The 22,708-nt window shown below is 37.3% G+C and overlaps 3 protein-coding genes across 5 annotated transcripts; 2 read left to right on the top strand and 1 right to left on the bottom strand.

The window, feature by feature from the left end:
- Window positions 1-4,521: 4,521 nt before the first annotated feature.
- Window positions 4,522-5,109, bottom strand: LOC138907014 (uncharacterized). The gene has a single exon (XM_070196881.1). The coding sequence runs from the start codon at window positions 5,107-5,109 to the stop codon at window positions 4,522-4,524; it is 588 nt and encodes a 195-aa protein (XP_070052982.1).
- A 4,622-nt stretch (window positions 5,110-9,731) lies between these two features.
- On the top strand, window positions 9,732-14,913 carry LOC104112989 (probable alkaline/neutral invertase B). Of its 3 annotated transcripts, none has more exons than XM_009623047.4 (5): window positions 9,732-10,070; window positions 10,958-11,396; window positions 12,292-12,723; window positions 13,336-13,894; window positions 14,375-14,913. In XM_009623047.4, the coding sequence occupies exons 2-5, from the start codon at window positions 10,974-10,976 to the stop codon at window positions 14,662-14,664; spliced, it is 1,704 nt and encodes a 567-aa protein (XP_009621342.1). In that variant the 5' UTR covers window positions 9,732-10,070; window positions 10,958-10,973; the 3' UTR covers window positions 14,665-14,913. The 3 variants fall into 3 exon arrangements, with proteins under 3 accessions (XP_009621342.1, XP_009621341.1, XP_070042081.1); XM_009623046.4 differs by having other exon boundaries at window positions 9,733-10,070; window positions 10,916-11,396; XM_070185980.1 differs by lacking the exon at window positions 9,732-10,070 and adding an exon at window positions 10,133-10,432 and having other exon boundaries at window positions 10,916-11,396.
- A 1,269-nt stretch (window positions 14,914-16,182) lies between these two features.
- LOC104112988 (uncharacterized) lies at window positions 16,183-22,084 on the top strand. The gene is made up of 6 exons (XM_009623045.4): window positions 16,183-16,610; window positions 17,669-17,868; window positions 20,545-20,685; window positions 20,818-20,898; window positions 21,467-21,591; window positions 21,687-22,084. Exons 1-6 carry the CDS (start codon window positions 16,388-16,390, stop codon window positions 21,733-21,735), a joined length of 819 nt encoding a protein of 272 aa, XP_009621340.1. The 5' UTR covers window positions 16,183-16,387; the 3' UTR covers window positions 21,736-22,084.
- Window positions 22,085-22,708: the final 624 nt, after the last annotated feature.

The raw sequence follows: 22,708 nt of genomic DNA, 5'->3' as shown, positions 1-22,708 counted from the left end.
GGATAAGAAGCCTTTATCCTGGTATTCTATGAAGGACCCAAGGAACCCAATGAACAAGGGTAAGTTGACTACTACCGTAGGCCAGTCTGATGAGGCATCGGTGGTGGTTGCAGATTCAGCTGCTATGCCTTCTACAACTTCTATGCCTTCCACAGCAGCCGGTCCTTCCACCGAGACAACTGGCATGACACCACCTCCATCTTCTAGACCATCAACATCAGTATCAATTCCTTCATCCTCCACATATCCACTTACTGCGTTGCGAGTCTCCCAGACATTGGCGAGTCTCAACAACTAGACGAAGATAGCTATTGCAAAGCTGTCTGACATATCCAGTACCGTTGCAGCATAGTCTTCTGCCCCAGCACCCTAGGTTCCTCCGTTAGTGGAGGAAACCTTGAAGAAGATCTTGGACAATCAGAAGACCATCATGGATACATTTGTGGCACATGGGATTGGGCTATTGAGGAGCTGGGTAAATAGGTGAAGAAGATGAGGAAATCACAGGCCTCGAGAAAATCAGTGGACAAGTTAAGACGTGAAGTGACCAAGATAGCAACAACTGGTGATCTTCCCTTTGACTTACTGATGGAGATAGATCCATCAATACCAGCAGACCCAACAACACCATCAGCACCAGTGGCACCAGCTGGCCAGTCTAAGGAGCCAGACCTCGCTGCCCACACTGCCGAGGAGGTGTTACAGATGTTCACCAACCACGCTACTCCCCGAGCAGAGGATGATGAGATCCAGTTGGAGGAGCCTGAGGGTGGTGATGTTGCTATGGACACCGAGACCACATAGGGAGTCCTCTCTACTCTTTTCCCTCAATTTTTTGATTTTTGTTAAGCATTGAGGAAAATATTTATTCTTATTCAGGGGGGTGGTCTATTTTGATTTGATATGACATTTGACATTGGCTTGTAATAACTATAATACTCTCTTTTTATTTTTATTTTTATTTTCATTATGTATATATTCTTCTCTCTCTATTGATGTATATATTTTCTTGCCCTTTTTCGGTTTGTATATTCATTTTACTTTCAGTAGTTTATTTTATAGCTTCTTTATTCTGTTTTCTTAGTAGTCTAGCTTCTTATTTACTTTAATAGTTTCTTTTTGATTTAGTAGCTTCTTTTTTATGTTTTAGTGATCAAAAAGCCTTTGATTTTTTTTAATGCCACAGTTCTTTCCAAAGGTGGTTTTTGTGTGAACCGGGTGGCTCTTCCCAACGATGGATGACGTGACAACTTTCTTAAGGGATTGGGTCCGTTTTTGATGTTTAGGTAATAATGAATAAGAGAGTCAAGCATGCTTCACTTGGTACCAACACACTTAAATACACACTTATGATTAAAAATAAGTTCTTGGAAAGAAATGGCTCTAGTTAGTGACCTTGTGACTCTTGCGTGACTTAGGCAATCATCGAGTGGTTTAGTTGAACCATTAGTGATTTTCAATATTGAATACGGTTGTTGTGGTCTCTCGACTCTATCCTCTTTAACAATCCAGTTGTGTGAGAGGCGAGATATTTTGTTGCATGTCCAAGTACACGTGCGAATGGTCTCGAACTTGCCCCGAATGTGTTTCTAGGCAAAATTTTAAGTTTTGCTTAGCTTGAGAAGTGATTGTAGGATCTCCTTGACCCGTTTTGAAATATTCCATGGCCCACTAATGATGTTATCCCTAGTCAACCCTTTTGAGCCTAAAGCCTTTCTCATTTGAAAACCATGTTACAATCCTTTACCCATTTTGTAGTGACCCTCTCTTGGCACCCGAGCTTTCCTTAACACTCATGAGAAGCAATTGGCGAAAACTTAAGTTTGGGGGGAGAGAAGAGGAGTTTGAAAGTGGTATCAAGGTACAAAAAAAGAGAAAAGAAATGAAGAAAAAGAAAAACACAAAAAGAAAGTGAATAAATTTAACAGTTGAAGGGATTCAAAGAAAAGCAAAAGTGCAAAGCATGGAGAAAATAAAGAAGGAGAAAATGAATATCATGACCAAGAAAGAGTGATGTCAAGTCTCTCTAGTTCCCCTAAGTAAAAAGAAAATGACTCAAAGAGTCGGCAAAGCATGAGCCAAAAAGGGAAAATGGAGTGCTTAACGAAAGATGAACCCGTTCTATTCCAACATTTCCTACCTTAGTCCAAAAGCCTTCATTACATGCTGAAAAAGCCCTACGTGATTTCAAGACGAGTGAGCTTACATTAGTGGTGATTTACATGAGGAAAAGCATATGGTACTTAGAGTCGTACTTGTGACATTCTTTTGAAAGTGATGAGTGAACTTTTCATAAATTACTGAATCAAGTACTACATTCTTAAGTGAGATAAGCTAACGGAGAGTATAGGAGGAGGAGGAGTTTGGGATCCACAGTGACCTACATGAAAGTGCGAACTTCCTTGATGAGTAAAGTCAACTTTTGATGCTCAAGTATCACATTAGAGCTATTTGTACTTTAACCTTCAAAACATTGCATTGTTGATGATTCATGAGTGTGTGGGTAATTGTTGGTCCTAATTGATGTATGTTTGATTCAACTTAGCTTAGATGGAATGGATCTTTTCTTGTGGAGGTGGGAATTACCTTATTTGCTTGAGTACAAGCAAAAGCCTAAGTGTGGGGGAGTTGATAAGTGGGGATTTTGACTACTTATTTGCGCCGTTTGACTTTCGTTTTAGTTCAAAAATGCTTAAATGTATTTCTGAAAACTGATGAAATATGATTACTTGCAGGAGTATTGGAAAATGAGCCAAAATGATGAAATTCAACTCAAGAAGGAGTGATTTTGAACAAGGACAAAAATCAAGCAAAAAGGCTAAAGTGTGGATCGCAGAATTTTGTCCGCGGCCGCAAAACAAGAAGATAATTCAACAGAGCTTCAGTGTAAAGTCCGGACCACACAATAATTGTGCGGCCACAGAAGTCAAAGCTCAGAGAGTGTCAAATTCAAGCACAACAAGAACTGCGAACCACACTATAATTGTGCGGCCGCAGAAATCAAATGTGCGGGCGCACCCAGAATTATGCGGACCGTAGAACTCAAGAGATGCGGTTGCAATACAGAATTATGCGGCTGAAGAATTCACTCCTGTCAAGAGCTGAAGAAAAGTGCGGACCACTCACAGAATTGTGCAGCCGCAGAACCTCCTAAAAGGCAATTTTGTCCGAAAATTCCAGCTTTATATAAATAGACTACTTTACGAAATTAGGTCAAGTTTTGAATACCAAAAAATCTGTAGCTGTTTTTCTTTACTCATTTAGGCAACTTTAGCTCATCTTGTTAATTTTACATTGGATTTTCATCTATTTATCTTTTAATATGAGTTTTATCATCTTTTCTTCTTTATTTTCTTCATCACCCACTATGAGTAGCTAAATTTCTAGGTAGGGTTGTGACCCAACCCTAGTGTGGGCACCTAATGGTGTTTGATTTAGGGCTTGTTTATGGTTGTGAGTGTAATATTTAGCCTAGTTCTTGCTATAATTGTAGAATTAATAGTTGCAAATATTGATTCAAGCCTATTTGACTTAGTCTCTACTTGAGAAAGAGAGATTTAGTCTAGGAAAACTTGGCTAACAAGAAATTGGGATGAACTCAAGAAATTGATAGTCCCAATTAAAGGGTTAAATCTAGAAATAGTAAAACCCGACTTGAGCATCTATCAATCATTTTGTGCATTACCCATTTGGACTTGAGAAAGCCAAATTGGGCAAAATCACTCTATTACCGAGAGGTATTGAGTGGGTAATTATGTTTTGATTGCTATAATACACCCCGACCAACAAAACTATCTCTAAAGCCCACAACCCGTTAGGCAAACACCTAAGTGGAAGTCACAACCCTAGATCTTTTACATACTTGAAAAGCAACACCAAAAATATTATTCTCTAGCTTTACATTTGCAAATCGTAGTATAATTTAGAAGTAGAATCAAAACACAGTTTGTGAAAGTGCATCTTAGACACTTTACGCGCTTAGTTCGAATATATACCTAATCTCATCTACGCTCCCTATGGATTCGATCCCGACTCCTAGTTGGGTATTATTATTGCAATCGACCGCTTCACAACACCAAACTGAGGTGTGATTTGGGCGAGATCAGTGGTACCTTGGGGTCCAAACTCAGCTTATGCACGGATATTTCCGTCGGGATACCTGTCATATCCTCGTGCGACCATGCAAAACAATCATCATTAATTTTAAGAAATTTAATAAAACCAGACCTAAGCTCAGGATGCAGTCCTGCCTCCAAGTGAAATTTTCTTTTTAAGAATTCTTCGAACAATGCCACTTGCTCTAGTTCCTCTGCCATAGATTTTGTTGCGTCCGTCTCTTCTGGAACTTGGAAATATCTCGACACCTGATACTGTTCTGATGCCTCTACCCCTTGAATAACCTCTTCTAATTCGGTAGTAGGTGCTGGTTACTGCAATTGCTATAATGTGTGCTCCTTCCCTTTGCTACTAGAAATTGAGATTGCATTCATCTCCCTCGCGGTCACCTCTTACCTGTATGATTTATTCGGGCATTGGAAACTTCAGCAATTGGTGATACGTCGAAGGTACAACTTTCATCTCGTGTAGCCATGGCCTTCCCAAGATGATGTTATATCCCATGTCACCATCCACTACTCCGAAGAGAGTTGTTTTCACTACTCCTTCAGCATTCCTGAGTAGCAAGATCTCTCCCCGAGTCGTCACACTCACAAGGTTGAATCTAACGAGGAGTTTTGTTGCTGAAATAATACTTCCGGTGAGTTTAGCTTGTTCCAGAACTCTCCATTGTATGATATTAGTTGAACTTACTGGATCCACTAGAACACGCTTATTTTTAAAATCTAACACATTTAAAGAGATTACCAATGCTTCATTATGTGGTAACAGTAATCCGTCTGTGTCTTTCTCCGTGAAAGTGATATCGTCCTCCCGGAGTCTTTTGCTGTGAGTTACCAATACTTTAGTCTTCTTTGCCGTCGAAAAGGTGACCCCATTAATCTCATCCCCCCCCCCCCCAAAGATCATGTTCATCGTCTGGCGTGGGGCTTCTTCTCCTACCTTCGAAATTGCTCTTAACTCGATCACTGAAGAATTCTCGGAGATGACCATTCTTCAATAACATTGCTACCTCCTCCCGATGATGTCTGCAGTCCCTTGTCTGTTAACCATTCGTCTCGTAGTATTCGCACCATAAATTAGGATCCCTCTGGCTGAAATCAGACCTTATAGGTCTCGGTACTCGTGCTTCTTTAATGTTCCTCATGGCTGACACCAGTTCCACTACACTAACGTTGAAGTTATATTCTGACAGCCTGGGGTGAGAAAGGTCTCGAGGCCCCGACGTTTGTTTATCTTGAAGTAATCTATTATTTCGACCATGATCAGTCCCTCCGTCAATGGTGAACTTATTTGCTGCTCGAAAATTCTTTCCACGGCCTTCAATGCGCTTGTAGGGCAAAAACCGACCCCTGAAAGTCTGCCTATCCGCGTCGTAATCATCCTTTGATTTTTCTCTGTTCTTCTCCCGCCCTTTGGCCGATGATGTAGAACCGACTTGTTCATCTTTGATACTTATCTTTGACTCATAACGGTTGTGAACATCTACCTAGGTCGTTGCTTGAAACTCAAGTAGGCTCTCCTTCAGCTTCCGGAAAGCGTATGAACTTTTCGGATTCAATCTTTTGGTGAATGCTTCACCTACCCATTCATCTGGGATGGCCAAGAGCAACATTCTTTCTTTCTAGAATCGGGTAACAAACTCTCGTAATAATTCGGATTCTCCTTGTGCGATTCTGAATATATCGCCCTGACGTGAGCTTTAATGAAAGAATCTGCGAGCATCTCAAAGGAATCTATGGAATGCTCGGGCAGTGATGAATACTACGTTAGGGCTCCCCTCGTGAAAGTTTCATCTAATTTCTTTATCAACGCAGATTCAATTTCGTGAAGACCTAGATCATTTTCTTTCACCACCGTTGTATAGGTGGTAATATGTTCTTGTGGGTCTGAAGTTCCATCATACTTTGAAACTTCAGGCATTTTGAAACGCTTCGGGATTAGTTCTGGTGTCGCACTTGGCTTGTACGGTAATTGAACATATTTCTTCGAGTTCGAGCCTTTCAATAATGGTGGTGTGCCCGAGATTTGATCCATACGGGGCGTTTACTTCCCTCATGAACCGTAAAAGATCATCTTTGAATGAATCGTTCTCGCTGTTAAAACCTGATCTGCTCCCCCAGCCCTATCGGAGCCAACTTCACCCCTGAGAGTGTTGTTGTCGACTCTCTGCGTTGTTTGGTATGCGGGAACAACGGGAGGAACCGGGTCGTGCCTGTTTGCATTATTCGAAGCACCTGATAACACCTGCTTTAGTTCCATCATAACCCGATCCTGCCACGTGAGATGGCCTAGGATGATTGTATGTTGCTCTTGTAGGATCCTCACAGCATCCGCTACTTGTTCCTCGTCAGCATCATCGGGGGTTGTCTCCCGAGCCTCTCGAGGGTACCGTTGGTCATGCACCGACGTGGCGCCATTCCCCTCATTGCGGGTGTCACTGATCGAGTCCTCGAAATGAGGCTGATCCCCTCGAATTTCAGGGTTGCGTGCATCGTTAACAATGTTATTTGCCATTTTTTGCGATTTTTTCTAAGACAAAATAGTCAAAAACGTTAGTAAAAAAGGCAAGGATCAATTTAATTGCACGACTGTCTAGGCCCTACGGTGGGCGCCAAACTGTTTACCCGTAAAATGATACAGTTGAATTTATACGTGATTTCTAGACAAGCAAACTAATTTGATCCTGAAATAATATAATAATTGAAGAAATACACAATACTTAGCCTTAGAATGTAAATGAAATAGCAAAGATGATGATTCCGTGAACACAGTTTTCGAACACAGCAATGATGAGATCTAAAAGCAAGAAAGTGAAATTGTATAAAGCTTTGCGTAGAATATAGTATATGTTCTTAACAGAAAATTTGTCCCCCTTACAATGGTAACTGAGCTCACTATTTATAGCTAGGCCTAGGGAAAAAGGTCTCAGGCTCATGCCCTCCTTTAATAACAATTATGGGGGTCATTGATGAAGATGTAACGTTGGGTATAAATGTCAAATTCTCTGTAACGGATCGTCGCTCTTAATACCGTAGAATATTCCTTAGTAAATGCTACCGGGCGCAAAGCATTTAGTATACTTTTATGAACGTTATCCGTTCCGGTGACAAGCGCAGTGGCTGCATTCGGTCCTCAACCATTCCATTTTGGATTCCACATGTCCTCCTTTTAGTCAGCCACGTGTCATATCATATTTTATCCTATACAATAACGGTGGGCAGTGAATGTCATATTCTCTGTAACGGATCATGCACTTAATGCAATAGATTATTCTTCATTGAATGGATGACGGCATTTATTTTGTCTTTATGAATATTATTTTTTCCGATGACATACGAAATCATTGCCTTCGGGTTTGACTATCTTCTATCTTCAGTTCCACGTGTCGCTTCCTCGTGCAATCATTAAATATGAACATATTTTACCCCATACAGAAATGACATAGTAGCCAATCGTGTAGTTCTAGAGTGGGGAATACAAGATCCAAAGGGGGTTGATAATTTGATTGGTGAATCTTCAAAGTATCAACAAAGTGGATATTTCTGTTTCTTTCTGTATGTATACGACGTTACACGAATATGCAAGAACAATAAAGATCCAATGGCATATGTAGCCCGTGAATGATAAAGTACACTCGGTGATGTTAGAAGGTGCAAAATTAACAGGTGTATAAGTTGCTACAATTACTTCGACAGGAACTACTGTTGGTATTGGAAACATCCTTATTTCCTCGACTCATTATGTGACGTGAAGTCCCTCGTTGGCAAAATAATTATTTGGTTATATATGCCATTTTGGGTTTTGCTCTAGTAAAAAGTTTCAGACATAAAATTATTAATACTAATGTTTTGATACCAACCGTATCGTAGTACAACTACAGCTTTAGTTAGGTAAAATGATTGGAAAATGCAGTTGTGTTTGTGCTTGTGGAGCTGTATCTTTGCAAGAATGTTGATGAGTTAACTGATTTATAATTGGGAGAAAATTCATATTGATCAAGTTTAGTCAAAGACACTTGGATATATGTTTGTTTCATTTGTTATAAATTTATTCCCAACCGAATAGAATTACAACAGTCTATCCTTGTCTTAATTTGATATGTTCATGCTTGGTATCGCGACTCATTGCATGCATTTCATAGGTTCACAAATTAATCAATTAGTATGTAAAAGAAATGGCTACAAATCCAGAAATTACCTCAGTTTTATGAACGAATTAAAAACCACGGAAGACGGAGGTTTGAATCTCAATAGAAGCGGGAAAAAGAAGAAGAAGTAATCTTATTTCATATGTGTAAGTTTTGATTAGGAAAATTACTCGATATCATTCTAGTTCAAGAATGCAAGTATTAGATGAAATAATTGAAGCACCTGCAAGTTAGCGCGGAATACCACCGTTGTCATAAAAGAAAAACGGTCATGTTAAGCTTTGTGCTCCTTTGTTAATAGGTACTATTTCCTACTTTCTGGATTTCTTGGTTGATTGGTTGATAACTCGAATGAAGCTACTGCATCATTTAACAATGAATGTACAATATTAACAATTGGTGCTAACGAACTCTCCCTTTAGCTTTTAAAACATATACCTATTTGTGTGCATCAGTGTATTACTAAGTTCGTACTCATTATCACAAAGAATTAGTGGACACAATAATACTTCGCACCATTGAGTAAAATTTTTAAATATCGTTTCTATTTTTTACCTTCTTGTTCTAATGATGAACTAAAAGGGAGATAACAAACTTAGTGTGTGTTGGTATGGAAAAAACCCTTTTTTGGAAAACGATTTCTAACTTTTTCATGTTTGATTGACCAAAATATTTTTAATTTTTTTTATAGGAAAATAAGTTCCTTATAAATCAGGAAATTGACTTTTCTAGTGAGAGTAAGAAAAATAAGTTTTCTAAGTGGCATTTCATGATGATTGTCTCCTCTCTGCCTCCCAACATCCCACTCCACTCCTTGCCCTCCGCCCCATAGTATTAACCTAAATTATATACAATCAATAATCTTAGAACAATATTTTTTGCTTATTAAACACAAAAAAATAAATTTAAAAAATTACTTATTTTTTGGGAAACCATATACTACTATCTTTTTCGTACCAACAAACCCTTAGAGTTGTTTAAACATTGAGGAACAATTTATTGTTAGTAGTTTTTATTCGTTATGTTTGATATCATAAAGGACCGAATTTAATTGTTAAAACCTTGAGGTCTTAATTGATTCTCACATGTGACAAACTAGCGGGTCGAGTCGGATATAAGACGGGTCAAAATTGGGTAATGCAAAAACGAATAAATTATACGATCCGACTAGACCTATATTTAATACGGATAAAAAATAGTTAATCGACGGATCCATGGTATATGATCATTCCTCGGAGAATTTCCTAATCTCCCAAACTTAGTAACTTTCAATTTGAAATTTTACAAATATAAAAGTTAAACTCATTAGTTATTCATTACTTATATTTTTATCTATATTTGACCTATTTTAAAAAATTTATTATCCAACCACAGGATAATATGATTGAATAATCATTTTCTTTTATCCATTTTGGCATGTCTAACCACTGAGTCGATAATTTACACGGCAAAACTAGCGTTAACGCATTGACGTACGGGTAGAGTCAGCACAGAAAGAAAAAATCCGAAACGCCAAAAAAGATTTGATTGATCGGTTTTATATTCACGTACTCTCCGTGACGGTGTGAGACAGCAAAGAGTTTTGCTCCACCTTTATGGTTATGGTGTACGTACACAATGCAACCATCCAAAAAAACCATTACCCTCCATTGATCTGTGACCAACCTGTCACCATTTTCTCTCTCTCTCTCTCTCTCTCTCTCTCTCTCTCTCTCACACACACACACACACACACACACACCAAAAGCCATTGATGTCTTCGCACTTTCTCGCTTTTCATCCGATTTCAGACGTCGTCGTATGTGTAAGTTTTCAAATGCCCATACGAGAACATGGTTTCTTTCGTGATTTCTTCTTTATTTTTTATTAACTTCTTTTTTGGAATTAATAGATAGAGATTAATTCATATGCATAACGCCAACTAGTTGTTGTTGTTGTCTTCTTCATTTTTTGTGATTTCTCGGAGATAAGTTAGTGATAGTACATGCATGCATTCGGTTGGCCTTCGGTTGAAATTTTGATATGGGTTGTTAAGGATTCTCATGATTTTATTGAATTTATACATCTGAATGTGCAAATTACCCCTGCTTGGTTCCAGTGAAGAAACAAAAAGTAACAAAGGATATGAGAATAAAAGAAGAGTTTATCGTGATTGTTGAATCTAAGGTGCACTCCATTTCTTGAGTTGTTACATTAGGTTAATTAACGCCTCTACTGCAATTCCTCTCCGTACAGAATATGATTAATGAGTCATGCTACTAGGAGAGGATCCAGAATTTAAATTACTTTATGGGTTCGAGTTCGTGATTCTACAAAAGCTTCTAAATTAATTATTTGTACTTATCTAGTGCATTTTTAATACATATAGGGTTCGAGCCAAAATTACTGGGTTTGATTGAACCCATAACTAATAATGCATCTGCCCCTGGGTACTAGTCTTGATCTGTATGAAACACACAGTTGCTTTCAGTTACATTGATAACTGACATACATACTCTAGAGGGGCGCTAATGTTTGATTAATAACATATCAAAATGGCTTGAAAAGGTGTACCTGCTATTCTAGGCTCGTTTAGCTTCTTCAAGCTTCTGCCCCTTGTTTATAATTTTTATCAGTAATGCATGCTGCTGAATTCTCGTTTCAATGCAGATTGTTGAGCCTCTAAATAGCTTGTAAATCCTTTAACTATAGGCTTCAGCCTTCAAGAATGTCAACACTTTCTGGGGATGTATCTAATCATGGCAGTAGTATAAGAAATGTGGACTCTTTCAGTAGTGTGGCCGAATTGGAAGACATTGATTTCTCGAGGTTACCTAGGCCAAGACACTTAAATGTTGAGAGGCAGGGCTCACTTGAGAGGTCCCTTACCGATACTCAACTGGGCTTCTCTCCTCATCCCCCTTCTAGAGCTGAAAATTTCTTCCGCGCTTTGGACCACTTTGATGGTGTTTTTTCACCCTCAAAAAGATCGGGGTTCACTACCCCTAGGTCACCTTTTGGACCTGGGCCAAATCCTATGATTGCCGAGGCTTGGGAAGCTTTGAGGCGTACCTTGGTACACTTTCGCGGGCAGCCTGTTGGGACTATTGCTGCACTAGATAATTCAGACGAAAAGCTTAACTATGATCAGGTAACGTGTATTATGTCATTGTAAGGTCAACGGTATTGTGCATTGTTGTTTTAAATAGTTAACTTCGTAGTGATCTGAGGAAGAATTTTAGTTTTGCTTAGTTTGAATCACTAATTTGACATTACATATTCTGCAGTCCATTACCTTGCTAAAAGTTATCTGTAGTTAATTTGATTGAGCAATATTTTTTGCTCTTTAACAGTAGAAAACAGCTTAGTATCTGTGGATGGGATAATTGTACTCTCTAGTAAAATTAATCAGGTCAAATTAGTTTTACCTTTGGGAATCATGTACTATCACTCTCTTAGGCTTCTTGGTCCAAATACTAAGTGCTCTTTTAAAGCCATCTATTGCAAGATAAAAGTTTGTCGGTCAACTATGTTTGGCTCTAGATAAATTATGGTAATTGCAAGAAGTCCTCTACTCAGAGGGGAGTTGAGATGCCATCTTATTCCTCTGAGCTTGTTTTATAGGCTTTCAATTAATGAGCTATAGTTTCTTTTATCATTGTAATGATGAGAGTTTTATCCTTGTCCAATTAAAAGTGTTAATATCTGGAACTAATTGCATCCCAATAATGTGTATTATTGCACTCTATCCCCCTTCCAAATTCACATTTACTGGGATATCCACTCTAGCTGTCTTTTAATACACTAATTTCAGGACTGGGAAATTTTTTATATGCTGTCAAAAAGAAGTCTGGTCCACTGAGCAATTGAGTTGATTTCTTCCAAAATCATTGGTTAATACAATTGTCTGGAATATCCCTCTTTTATAATTATATAAATGTTTCTAAAGACATGAAAAAGTGATTTTCATTTGTTGTATGTGGCATTTGGAAGAGTAAGCTGTACAAAAGTTCTAGATGTTTGTTAATAGTCATCTATAACTTCAGGTGTTTGTCAGAGACTTTGTTCCAAGTGCGCTGGCTTTTCTAATGAACGGGGAACCAGAAATAGTGAAGAATTTCATCTTGAAGACTCTTCGTCTTCAATCATGGGAGAAAAAGATAGATCGATTCCAATTGGGAGAGGGTGTAATGCCAGCTAGTTTCAAAGTACTCCATGATCCAGTTAGAAATACCGAGACATTAATCGCAGATTTTGGGGAGAGTGCAATAGGAAGAGTGGCTCCTGTTGATTCTGGATTTTGGTGGATTATATTACTTCGTGCATACACAAAGTCTACAGGGGACACTTCTCTATCTGAGATGCCTGAATGCCAGAAGGGTATGCGCCTGATACTCAGTCTATGCCTTTCAGAGGGGTTTGACACATTTCCGACTCTTCTTTGTGCCGATGGATGCAGTATGATAGATCGTAGAATGGTGAGTTTCCTTCTTGTTTATCCTTGTTCTCACTGTTCTGAAATGATATAGAAAGGTCTCCATATGTTTTGTATACTGAAGTTTCATTGAGGTTGTAAATTCAAATTACAAGGGCTGTCATCCTTGCAAACTCAAATCATCACTCTCATGTTAGTATTTTACCAAATTAAGGAGTAGGAAGTTGGAGCTCAATTTGTTTTTGCGTCAGAGGTGTTAGATTTGTTCCAAACTTCCAATTGCTAATTTAATTTGGAATGTTCTTATACAAATTTATCCAATAAATACTATCAGCTGAACTGGACGACCAACGTTGATGATGTCCCTAGAATACTTTCACATACCACACATATAAGCATCATATTTCTGTTACCTTTTCATCTAGTTATATTGAGACATAAGTGGTATCTCTGTCTGGAATTTCCTAAACATTTCTCATATGCAGATCTCTCTTTATCTCTCCCTCTCTCATATTAACCTTTACATCTGCATAGCAGAATTAGCAAACATTTGCTGCAACTAAAAAAAACTAGTTCTTCTATCTCTTTTGTGCTTAAGTATGCACTTGTATCCTGAAGTTTCACTGACTACTTTGTGATACACAAACATTATCAGGGTGTTTATGGATACCCAATAGAAATACAAGCACTATTCTTCATGGCTTTAAGGTGTGCACTTCTTTTACTCAAGCATGACGCTGAAGGGAAGGAGTTCATAGAACGAATTGTGAAGAGACTGCATGCATTGAGCTATCACATGAGAAATTACTTTTGGCTTGACTTAAAGCAACTTAATGACATATACAGATATAAAACTGAAGAATATTCCCATACAGCAGTCAACAAGTTTAATATCATGCCTGATTCTCTACCAGAATGGGTTTTTGATTTCATGCCAGTTTGTGGTGGCTATTTCATTGGAAATGTTGGTCCTTCGAACATGGATTTCCGCTGGTTCTGCTTGGGAAACTGTATTGCAATTTTATCTAGCTTAGCAACTCACGAACAGGCAACTAAGATCATGGATCTTATTGAGTCACGTTGGCATGAATTGGTGGGAGAGATGCCTTTGAAGGTTTGTTATCCGGCTATAGAGGGTCATGAGTGGCGGATTGTAACAGGATGTGATCCAAAAAACACTAGATGGAGCTACCACAATGGGGGATCATGGCCAGGTACCTATTTGTTCCTGGGTGTATACTGAAGTTTGAAATAGAATAGTGATGATCATCTCAGGGAATAGCAAAATGTTCTTTAATTATAGTTTGAAGGTTATTTTAATCATATTTGAAAGATATAATTTGGTTGAGATATTGAATTACACTTTTAGTTCCTCGTAAAACAATCCCAAGGACTTCCGAAACTGCCTTAAACTGGGTCTTCAATTCTCTAGAAGCGGTCAATGATGGAAAAGTTTCTTGTCATGGATGTGCCGCTCATCTATGTATAGTATTTACTTATTGTGTTTTTCCTTATATGGCCTATCTTGATCTTTTCTCAAGCAATTCCATAATTCAGCTTAGATGGTCTTATCAAATGCTTAAGAATTATTAAAAAACAGATCTGACTTGCCATATGAATTCTTTAGTAATTTTATATCTTCTCTAAGATTGTGTAGAGCATTCTCTCATATTTCATTCTGTCTCTGGCTGCAGTGCTTCTATGGCTCCTCACAGCAGCGTGTATCAAGACCGGGAGGCCTCAGATTGCAAGACGTGCCATTGAACTTGCTGAACTTCGGTTGTCCAAGGATGGGTGGCCTGAATATTATGATGGAAAACTTGGCCGATTCATAGGCAAGCAAGCGCGTAAATACCAAACATGGTCAATAGCTGGTTATTTGGTGGCAAAGATGATGCTTGAAGACCCATCTCATTTGGGAATGATTGCACTTGAGGAAGACAAGCAATTGAAGCCTGTCTTGAAACGATCAGCTTCGTTTTGATTGCTATATCTCAGCTTTTGCATCCGGATGTTGCCTACTAGAAATGACAAAACTTTGTAGAATTAGTATACAATGTAGTCAGAATGGGTTAGTCTGATTCTTTTTTCCTGTTTACCTACAATTTTCTTCCATTCTTGCTATTAGTTTCTGTTCACCCATACTTGCTATCTTGATTCTTGAACTCCATTTAGCTGTATTATTGACCTGTCTAGTTTACCTGATGAGTTATGACATGATTTTTCAGCCGTATATTGACATGTAGCTCTTCATAGAGTTATATCTATGATGTGGAATGTCTATGATGTGGGTTATTGTGCGTTCCCAAAGAGACAATTCAGTAGTGAAGACGTGAGGTGATGTGTAATGTCCGTAAATATAGTATGTCGTGCATGCTTTCCCAAATAGACAATTCAGTAGCCATAAGTTGATTCTAATTGTAAAGTTATGGGTCCGAATCAGTAGCTCTGTCCGTGTGCTTGGAATATTACAGGAACATCACCTATCTGTCACCTTTTCTCCATCAGATAATATAGTGTGGGTTCTAAAAATTGTCACTGAGCAAGAAGAGCTTTGAAGGAGCAGTCACTCCATGTTAGTAGCAGCTTTTTAATTTTGCTAGTTCCTTGTTAACTCTTATTGCTTGTATGTGTACTCATATTTTCATGCATCTTTCTGTTTTTTCCAGTTGTAGAGAATTGAAGTCACTCAAAACCTGGTTGAAGTCTTCAATTTTCTGTACACGCAAGTCATAATACAGAATATGAAGTCACTCAAAACCTCGAACCACTGAACGGAACGCTAAAGCTCAAAATGACCGGTCGGGTCGTTACACTACTATCCCCAGACTCTACTTGTGGGATTACACTACATTCATTGTTGTTGTTGTTGTTTCTATATTTTGTTGATTCGATAATTCAAATAATTAGCCAATACACGCTTTATGCAATTCAAAACACATATTTCAAATTCCTGCTGATCTAGTGTATTACCATATTCCACCAATTGTCATTCTTTAATTATCTGGTCATATTGTAGTTGCTAATTTTCCTGTATTTCTTTAGCCAAGCCTGGTCAAAGTTTGGAAGTGCATATTTACCAAAACAGAAGATTTTAATATTGGCAAAATTTAAGAGGAAGTAACATGTTTCTATTTTATCATCTCAAACATAATTCTCATACTATGTATGTGATTAAAATTTTAAAATCTTTGTATTATGAAGTTTACGAGCTACCCACAATTTTGAGTGAACTATGTTGGTGGAATATCATGGCTATCCATGTATGAAAAATTATGGTATTGCTAATCCAATGGTTGTTATGTATAAAAATAGTATTAAATAAGGTGTATAACTAATACAAGTATTGGTTATATATAGATTGAAAAATATCGACATACAAGGGATTATAGTACAATATATATATATTATTTTATTTTTTTATTTTTATTTTTTTTGCTATTGTTTAGTTGACCTCTGTTTTTACTTTACTTCCCCAGAGCCTAATTTTTATCCTTCCGAAGCCCCAACAAGGTATACTGGTAAAAAAAAAAAAACCATCGGTTAGTGTCCGACAAGATCGACTCCTCTTAATTAATGAATTCTTTCGCTACATATTCTATTTTCACCAATATTCACCTCCTCGTATATTTCAATCTTAAAGTTTAATTTCGTTATCGAATTTTAGGCATATTCATCCGCAAATCGAGAAAAAAAAAACAAGCAGCATGAGGACGACACGGAGGCCGATCCACGCCGTGTCGACATGGGTCCGCCGGCAACCGCCAAAGGTGAAGGCTTTTCTGGCGGTCATCACCGGCATGGCGGCGCTTGTTCTCCTACGCGCCATCGTTCACGATCACGATAACCTCTTCGTCGCCTCTGAGGCTGTTCACTCCATTGGAATCTCCGTTCTCATCTATAAGCTCATGAAAGAAAAAACTTGTGCCGGTAATTAAATTCATTCCTCCCTTTATTTACGAATTGTGTAATTGTTACCCGTTGTTTTATTGTCAAAAGATTGCTTCGTTTGCCTGAATTTAGAAAGATCTAACTTTTTGGGTTCAGCTGTTGATGAATTCTAGGGTTTTGTTTGTTGATTTAAATTAGGAATTGAAGTAATCTAGAGATCGTTGCTTAATAATTTGGATAACAGATCGTCACTAGGTGCAATTTCAGATTAACAGCTTTTTTTATGGATTTGATGAGTGGGATGGTGTTTTTTTTTGGGGGGGGGGGGGGGGTGTTGATTTTGTTGACTCTATAATATGTTATGATTGAAGGGTAGCCTCGAGGTCGGTAAAGTTGTCTCCTTGACCTATATAGGTCACATGTTCGAGTTGTGAAATCAGTCACGCTTTGCGTCAGGGTAGGCTACCTACATAATACCCTTTGGGTGATCGTGTGATCCTTCTTGCATCGGGCTGCCATTATTGAATGTGACTGATGAAATTTATGATGCAACAGTTTTCTAGGCGGAATATTAAGCAGTGTGACGCAGACCTATGTTAACTTTGCCTACCGGTGCTTCTGTTCTTAAAGAATGCAACCATTCTTGTGGGTTAAGATGAAGTGGCGAACAACTTGCTAGGGTTTTTTCCTTTTCATTACAAACATTAGTCATAAGGAGTATCTTCAGATATGTAAAGCAGTCCTTTTCTCGTGGCTAATAATTTTAGATTAGGGAGGTGACAGGTGAATAAGAGCTAAAGCACTTGCTTGATTTTTTGGAGCTCGTGCTGGTTATGGTTTCTTTAAGGACTAGTAAACATGGCTTATACTATTTTATGCGCATGCTTAAAGTTCTTTGAAAAAAAAAACGTCAATAAACAAGTAAAATATGAGACTGTGGAAGTAAAAGGCAGACTGGAACTTTAAGCATGCGCATAAAATAGTATTTTGGGAGCTTTGCCTTTTATTTCTGTTTCAATCCTTTGCCTCAGTTTTTTCTGATTGCATATTCCATAAGCAACAATAGTAATTTATAACTCTGTCGTATATTGTTGCAGGGCTTTCACTCAAATCGCAGGAGCTCACTGCTATGTTTTTGGCTGTTAGACTGTATTGTAGTTTTGTCATGGAATATGATATACACACTTTACTTGATTTAGCTACATTCGCTACGACCTTGTGGGTTATTTATATGATCCGTTTTAAGCTTAAATCAAGTTACATGGAGGACAAAGACAATTTTTTAATCTATTACGTGGTAAGTCACAAACACCTTATGCATACCTTTTTTCAATTTTCTTGTTAAGTGGTACTTAGTTGTGTCATTGGGGCTAGTTTCTCAGTTGGCATCTTCCTCTCAAAGAAAGATACATGATTCCTGGTTTTGACATGTTAATAGTGTGTTTATGTATGTGTGTGCATAGCTATATATACATGCGTGTAACGAGGCAACTATGAGTTATTATGGCTTCAGAAGTCTATACCTTGATGTAAAGGTCTATGATTGATTTAACAGTCCATGATAGATACAGCTCTCACCAGGATCTGCTAGTGTTGAAAAATCCAGTTTTACAGATAGAAACAAAGAAAGATCTTGACAAATGACAAGTTTTTGGTGTGGATAAAATCTGACATACAACTTACTCATCCAGTCTAACAATTCAAAAGTTTAAGTTTAGTATGCACGACTAACAGTATCATGCTCTTGGTCTCATCACCTGCAATGCTATTTCCAAAAAATGATTTGGTGTCTTTTGTTTTCGCCATACAAAAGTAGATTCTGGTTCAATCTGATGTTCGATTTCTTTTTTTTTTTGGCGCATAAAATAAGAAGTCGCTGGTGATTTTTGCACTACTTTGTCATAATTAACAATTTGCTCATTATATGAAAATGATATTAAGTTATAGATGAAAGGTTATTTTGCTCTGAATATTTTATTCTACTCACTCTTCTCTGCACTGTTTTTTTATATGAATTGGTTGCTGGAAAACGATAGGATAGTTATTGAAAACTGTAGAATGCCAAAGTCTAAAAGGATTACCAGGACGTCGGCACTCTCTTTTATGCCATTCTCCATGTACATGTACTGTCCCAACTCTCAAGTAATGAAGGATAACATTTAGATGCGTCTTTAAACTTTCTGTCAAATAAAAGGTTGATGTTTTAAGAGTAGTTTGACCTACTTTCTATTTTATCAGAAAAATGTGTAAGTATTAACTTTTACATATTTTGAGTTTAGTAATATTTGTCACTCGTTCTGTCTATTCAAAATTAATGTAATTGATAGGAATCCACTATTGTTATGATAACAAAGCTATACTATGTTTTCATCTAAACTATCCAGGATATAATAAATAGATTTTGTTTATTTTAACATCATAATTGCATATAAATAGATTTTGTTCATTTTAACATCATAATTGCATATAGTGTGGATCCGATGATATTTTCTTATCAGGTGTGATTATTTTCAACATAATGTGCATTAGGTCTTTGTTTAGGCAAGATACACATTAGATCCGACATATGACGCAAAGAACTAGCTCACATTAGGTTTTTGCTTAGGCAAGATACACTTAAGCATGGATATATGTCAAAACTTATTTGTATTAAGTTATCAGGATCGGTATTATTTAGGGGTCTTAAGATAATGAAAATTGTTCAACTAATTTGATTAGACGTGAAGATTAGAGGAAAAAAGAATTTTATTGTATCTATTGGAAGAAATAAAGAAATATAATCTATGTCTAATTATCATATTTAATGTCAAATTTGAACTTAAAATGGTTCTCAATGTTTGGAATTCGTGTGAAGAAACAATCTATTAAAATATTTTAGTCAATTGGGTGTATCTCAAGTTACAGATAGCTTAGGCCTCCTCCTAGTAACCTCTGCTCCCACAACAGAAGAAGGTAAAGGCATAAATGAACGGGCTGATCATCTTGTTATAACTTTTCCTTGTTTTCTATTTATTTATTACTTTCAGTACGGCAAATCAAATTCAATAATAAAGCACCTTTCTTGGTAATATAAGAGTAACCAAAAGTTCAAAACACAGTTCTTCCTTCAGGAGCCTAAGAACTGAAACACATTTAGTTGTTACCATCTGCAGTGCTGTATTTGCTATCTAATTTAGTTATCCACTTCATAAATTTATTAATCTTATGTTCCTTTTGATAGATGAAAGCTAAAGGGTTTATTGAACTCACACTCAAACCTCAAGTGCTATCCAATGTTGATATTTGATACCAGCATATCCTATAATCTCTCTGCCCCATTTTTATGGTATTCTTCTATTTTTTAAAGTTTCGACACTATTCCACTAAAAATCTTATTTTATATAATATATACAACTTTTGTAATTTATAAGATTCAGAATTTAAACTTTGATGCCATGTTTCCGCTATCAAACTTTTTTTCAACCTTTAAAATAATAATTTTTCTTCCACTATTACTTATATAACACACAAGTCAAATTCGAAAGCTTAGACTCAATGTCCAATCAAATGGTGTAAAATAAAGTGACATCGAGGGAGTACAACCTATTTTATAGTAAGCATTTCGAAGTAGTAATTTATTCATGGATTATTTTGCCAGTTTAGCAATGCCATGTTAGTGAAGTGACCAGAGACTGCTATTTTGCCATTGCTATAGAAGCTACCCTTCGGACCAATATATCTCTGGCATTGGGGATTAAGAATCGTTTTGCAAATAATTTTCTGTGGACTCTGAATGGAGTCTGTGTGGCTTTCAGTTTTATCTTCATTTCAAGATTGTAAAGTATCTTTGATTCATTCAAGCAGCTGGTTTCATTACGTCTCCTTGTTTTTGTATTAATTTTGTTTGCATGACTCTTGTAATGCCATCCTCTGCAGAGTTTTTTCTATTTTCTTTTGAGAAGAATGTATGTGTGTTTTTTTCAATTTTCTGCAGGTGATCCCTTGTGCTGCCTTAGCTTTATTAATTCATCCATCTACATCACATCTCTTCGTTAATAGAGTCTTCTGGGCTTTCTGTGTTTACTTGGAGGCAGTTTCTGTGCTACCTCAACTTCGTGTCATGCAAAACACTAAGGTATAATTGCATGTAATTATTTATGAAATGCAGATTCCCCCCTTCCCTCCCCCCAAAGTATTTTTGTGCTGTGGAACTAGAATCAACTGCCTTTGCTTTCCTTTGACAACCCCTTCGATGTTTTGTATACAGATAGTTGAACCATTCACAGCTCATTATGTATTTGCATTGGGTGTTGCAAGGTTCTTAAGCTGTGCTCACTGGGTTCTCCAGGTTTGATTTGCAAACTCTCAGTTCGTGAAGTATTTGGATATCAAAACTTGTCAGATAATTTATTTCTCAAAATATCACAATTTGTCAGATAACTTTATTTGAAAATGTCATTCATATTTCCTGGATGGAGCCGCGTTTTACGATTTTACCCAGCATAGTTTGTTCTGAAGAAATTTAACTAGCTGATATGATGCTCAGATTTTATCTTCTTTTTTTTAATAACTGCCTAATTGGCTTAGCGTAGGGATACTGTATGGGATATATTTAGTTAAGCAGGCATAGAATTGCATTGTTATCATACCGAGTTCTCACTATGTTGTGTGGAATTCATTAAGAATGTTCAATTATTTTTCACTTGGTTGATCAAGATGTTTGATGTATGATAAGTTGTCAATGCGGGAATATGTATTGGTTGGTCATATATTCACATCGTAGGATCTTGTTGGCATTATAAACTTTGCTATTACTATTTAAGGAGTATTTGAGTTCTCTTAGTCTCCAGATTCAGTTGTACACCCATGCTATACAGTTGTGATAACCTTCTGGTTTCTTCTTGGCTTTGTGTCAGGTCTTGGACAGTCGCGGTCATCTGCTGGTAGCATTGGGTCATGGTCTATGGCCTTCTATGGTTCTTATATCCGAAATTGTCCAAACCTTTATCTTAGCAGACTTCTGTTACTACTATGTTAAAAGGTTGAAAATGCTCTGCATGTCAATTTGTTTCTTATCTTCTGGCTTTCACAAAGCTGTATTGACTATGACATCTGCACATTTTAAATTTATTGCAGTGTTTTCGGTGGACAGCTGGTCATGCGCCTTCCTTCTGGAGTAGTGTAACTGATGATTGTGTTGGTCATGGACAGAAATTTCACATACGTTTGTTGCCTTCCTTTTGCTTATCTTTGGTCTCTCTACAAGGTCAAAATCTGGTCTAGGGCTCTCCAGGCGTAAAATCAAGAGTGCGGTGGTCTGTGAAGTTAGTATTATCTAAAATATTTTCTGGTAATCCTAGATTATACTTTACTTTTTTAGCAGTTAGCATTGTCTTAAAATGAAGCAGTTGATTTTCTCTCAATCCTAGATTACTTTACTTTGTTAGCACTAACATCATATGGCTTTCAGATATGTACTCATTTTTGTACTTATGTACCACTGTGAATGATTAATGATTCTGATTCCGACACAATTTATCCCTGTTTGTTGAACAACTGGATGTACCCCACCCCTCCCCCCTTTCCCTTTCCCTTTCCGGATGGTCATATTGCAAGGGACTAAGAGTTTGTACCTTCCAGTCATAGAGGCTTTCATTTGTACGAACTTGTGACACAATTTTTCTGAATGGATATGCAACAATGGATCTACCACTCACTCCGCCACAAAGATAATGTTACTTTCATTTCTATTGGCCCCTCAGGCAATCATCTGCTTTTGTTGAAAATGAGAGGTATACCTGCTTTTAGGTCTAAAGGATTCTTGGTCCTTTCGTTTGTTTTTTCCTTTTCTGATGAGGTGGTCTCTGAGGCAACTTGCATGCGCTTCGATTATTTCACCGGTTATTTTTGTTATTTCCACCAGTACAGTAACTCTTATTATGGCTAAAGATATATATGAGAATAAATCACTATGTCTTTGTTGGGAACTCTGGCTTCACACAGGGCGGGCCTCGACCTTCATTTTATTGTAAACGGTTGGGAATTTTTGGTTGGTGTTTTAACATCAGAAGTTTGAAATAATCCTTTTTTTTTCCTTCCAGCTCTTTCTCTTTATAACATATGTTGTCCCTCTTTATCCTTGAGGTTACTTATAGCCT

Source organism: Nicotiana tomentosiformis, chromosome 1 (assembly GCF_000390325.3).
Source record: "Nicotiana tomentosiformis chromosome 1, ASM39032v3, whole genome shotgun sequence".
NCBI classification, from domain to species: Eukaryota; Viridiplantae; Streptophyta; class Magnoliopsida; order Solanales; family Solanaceae; genus Nicotiana; species Nicotiana tomentosiformis.
This window is presented reverse-complemented; position numbering and strand designations above follow the sequence as displayed.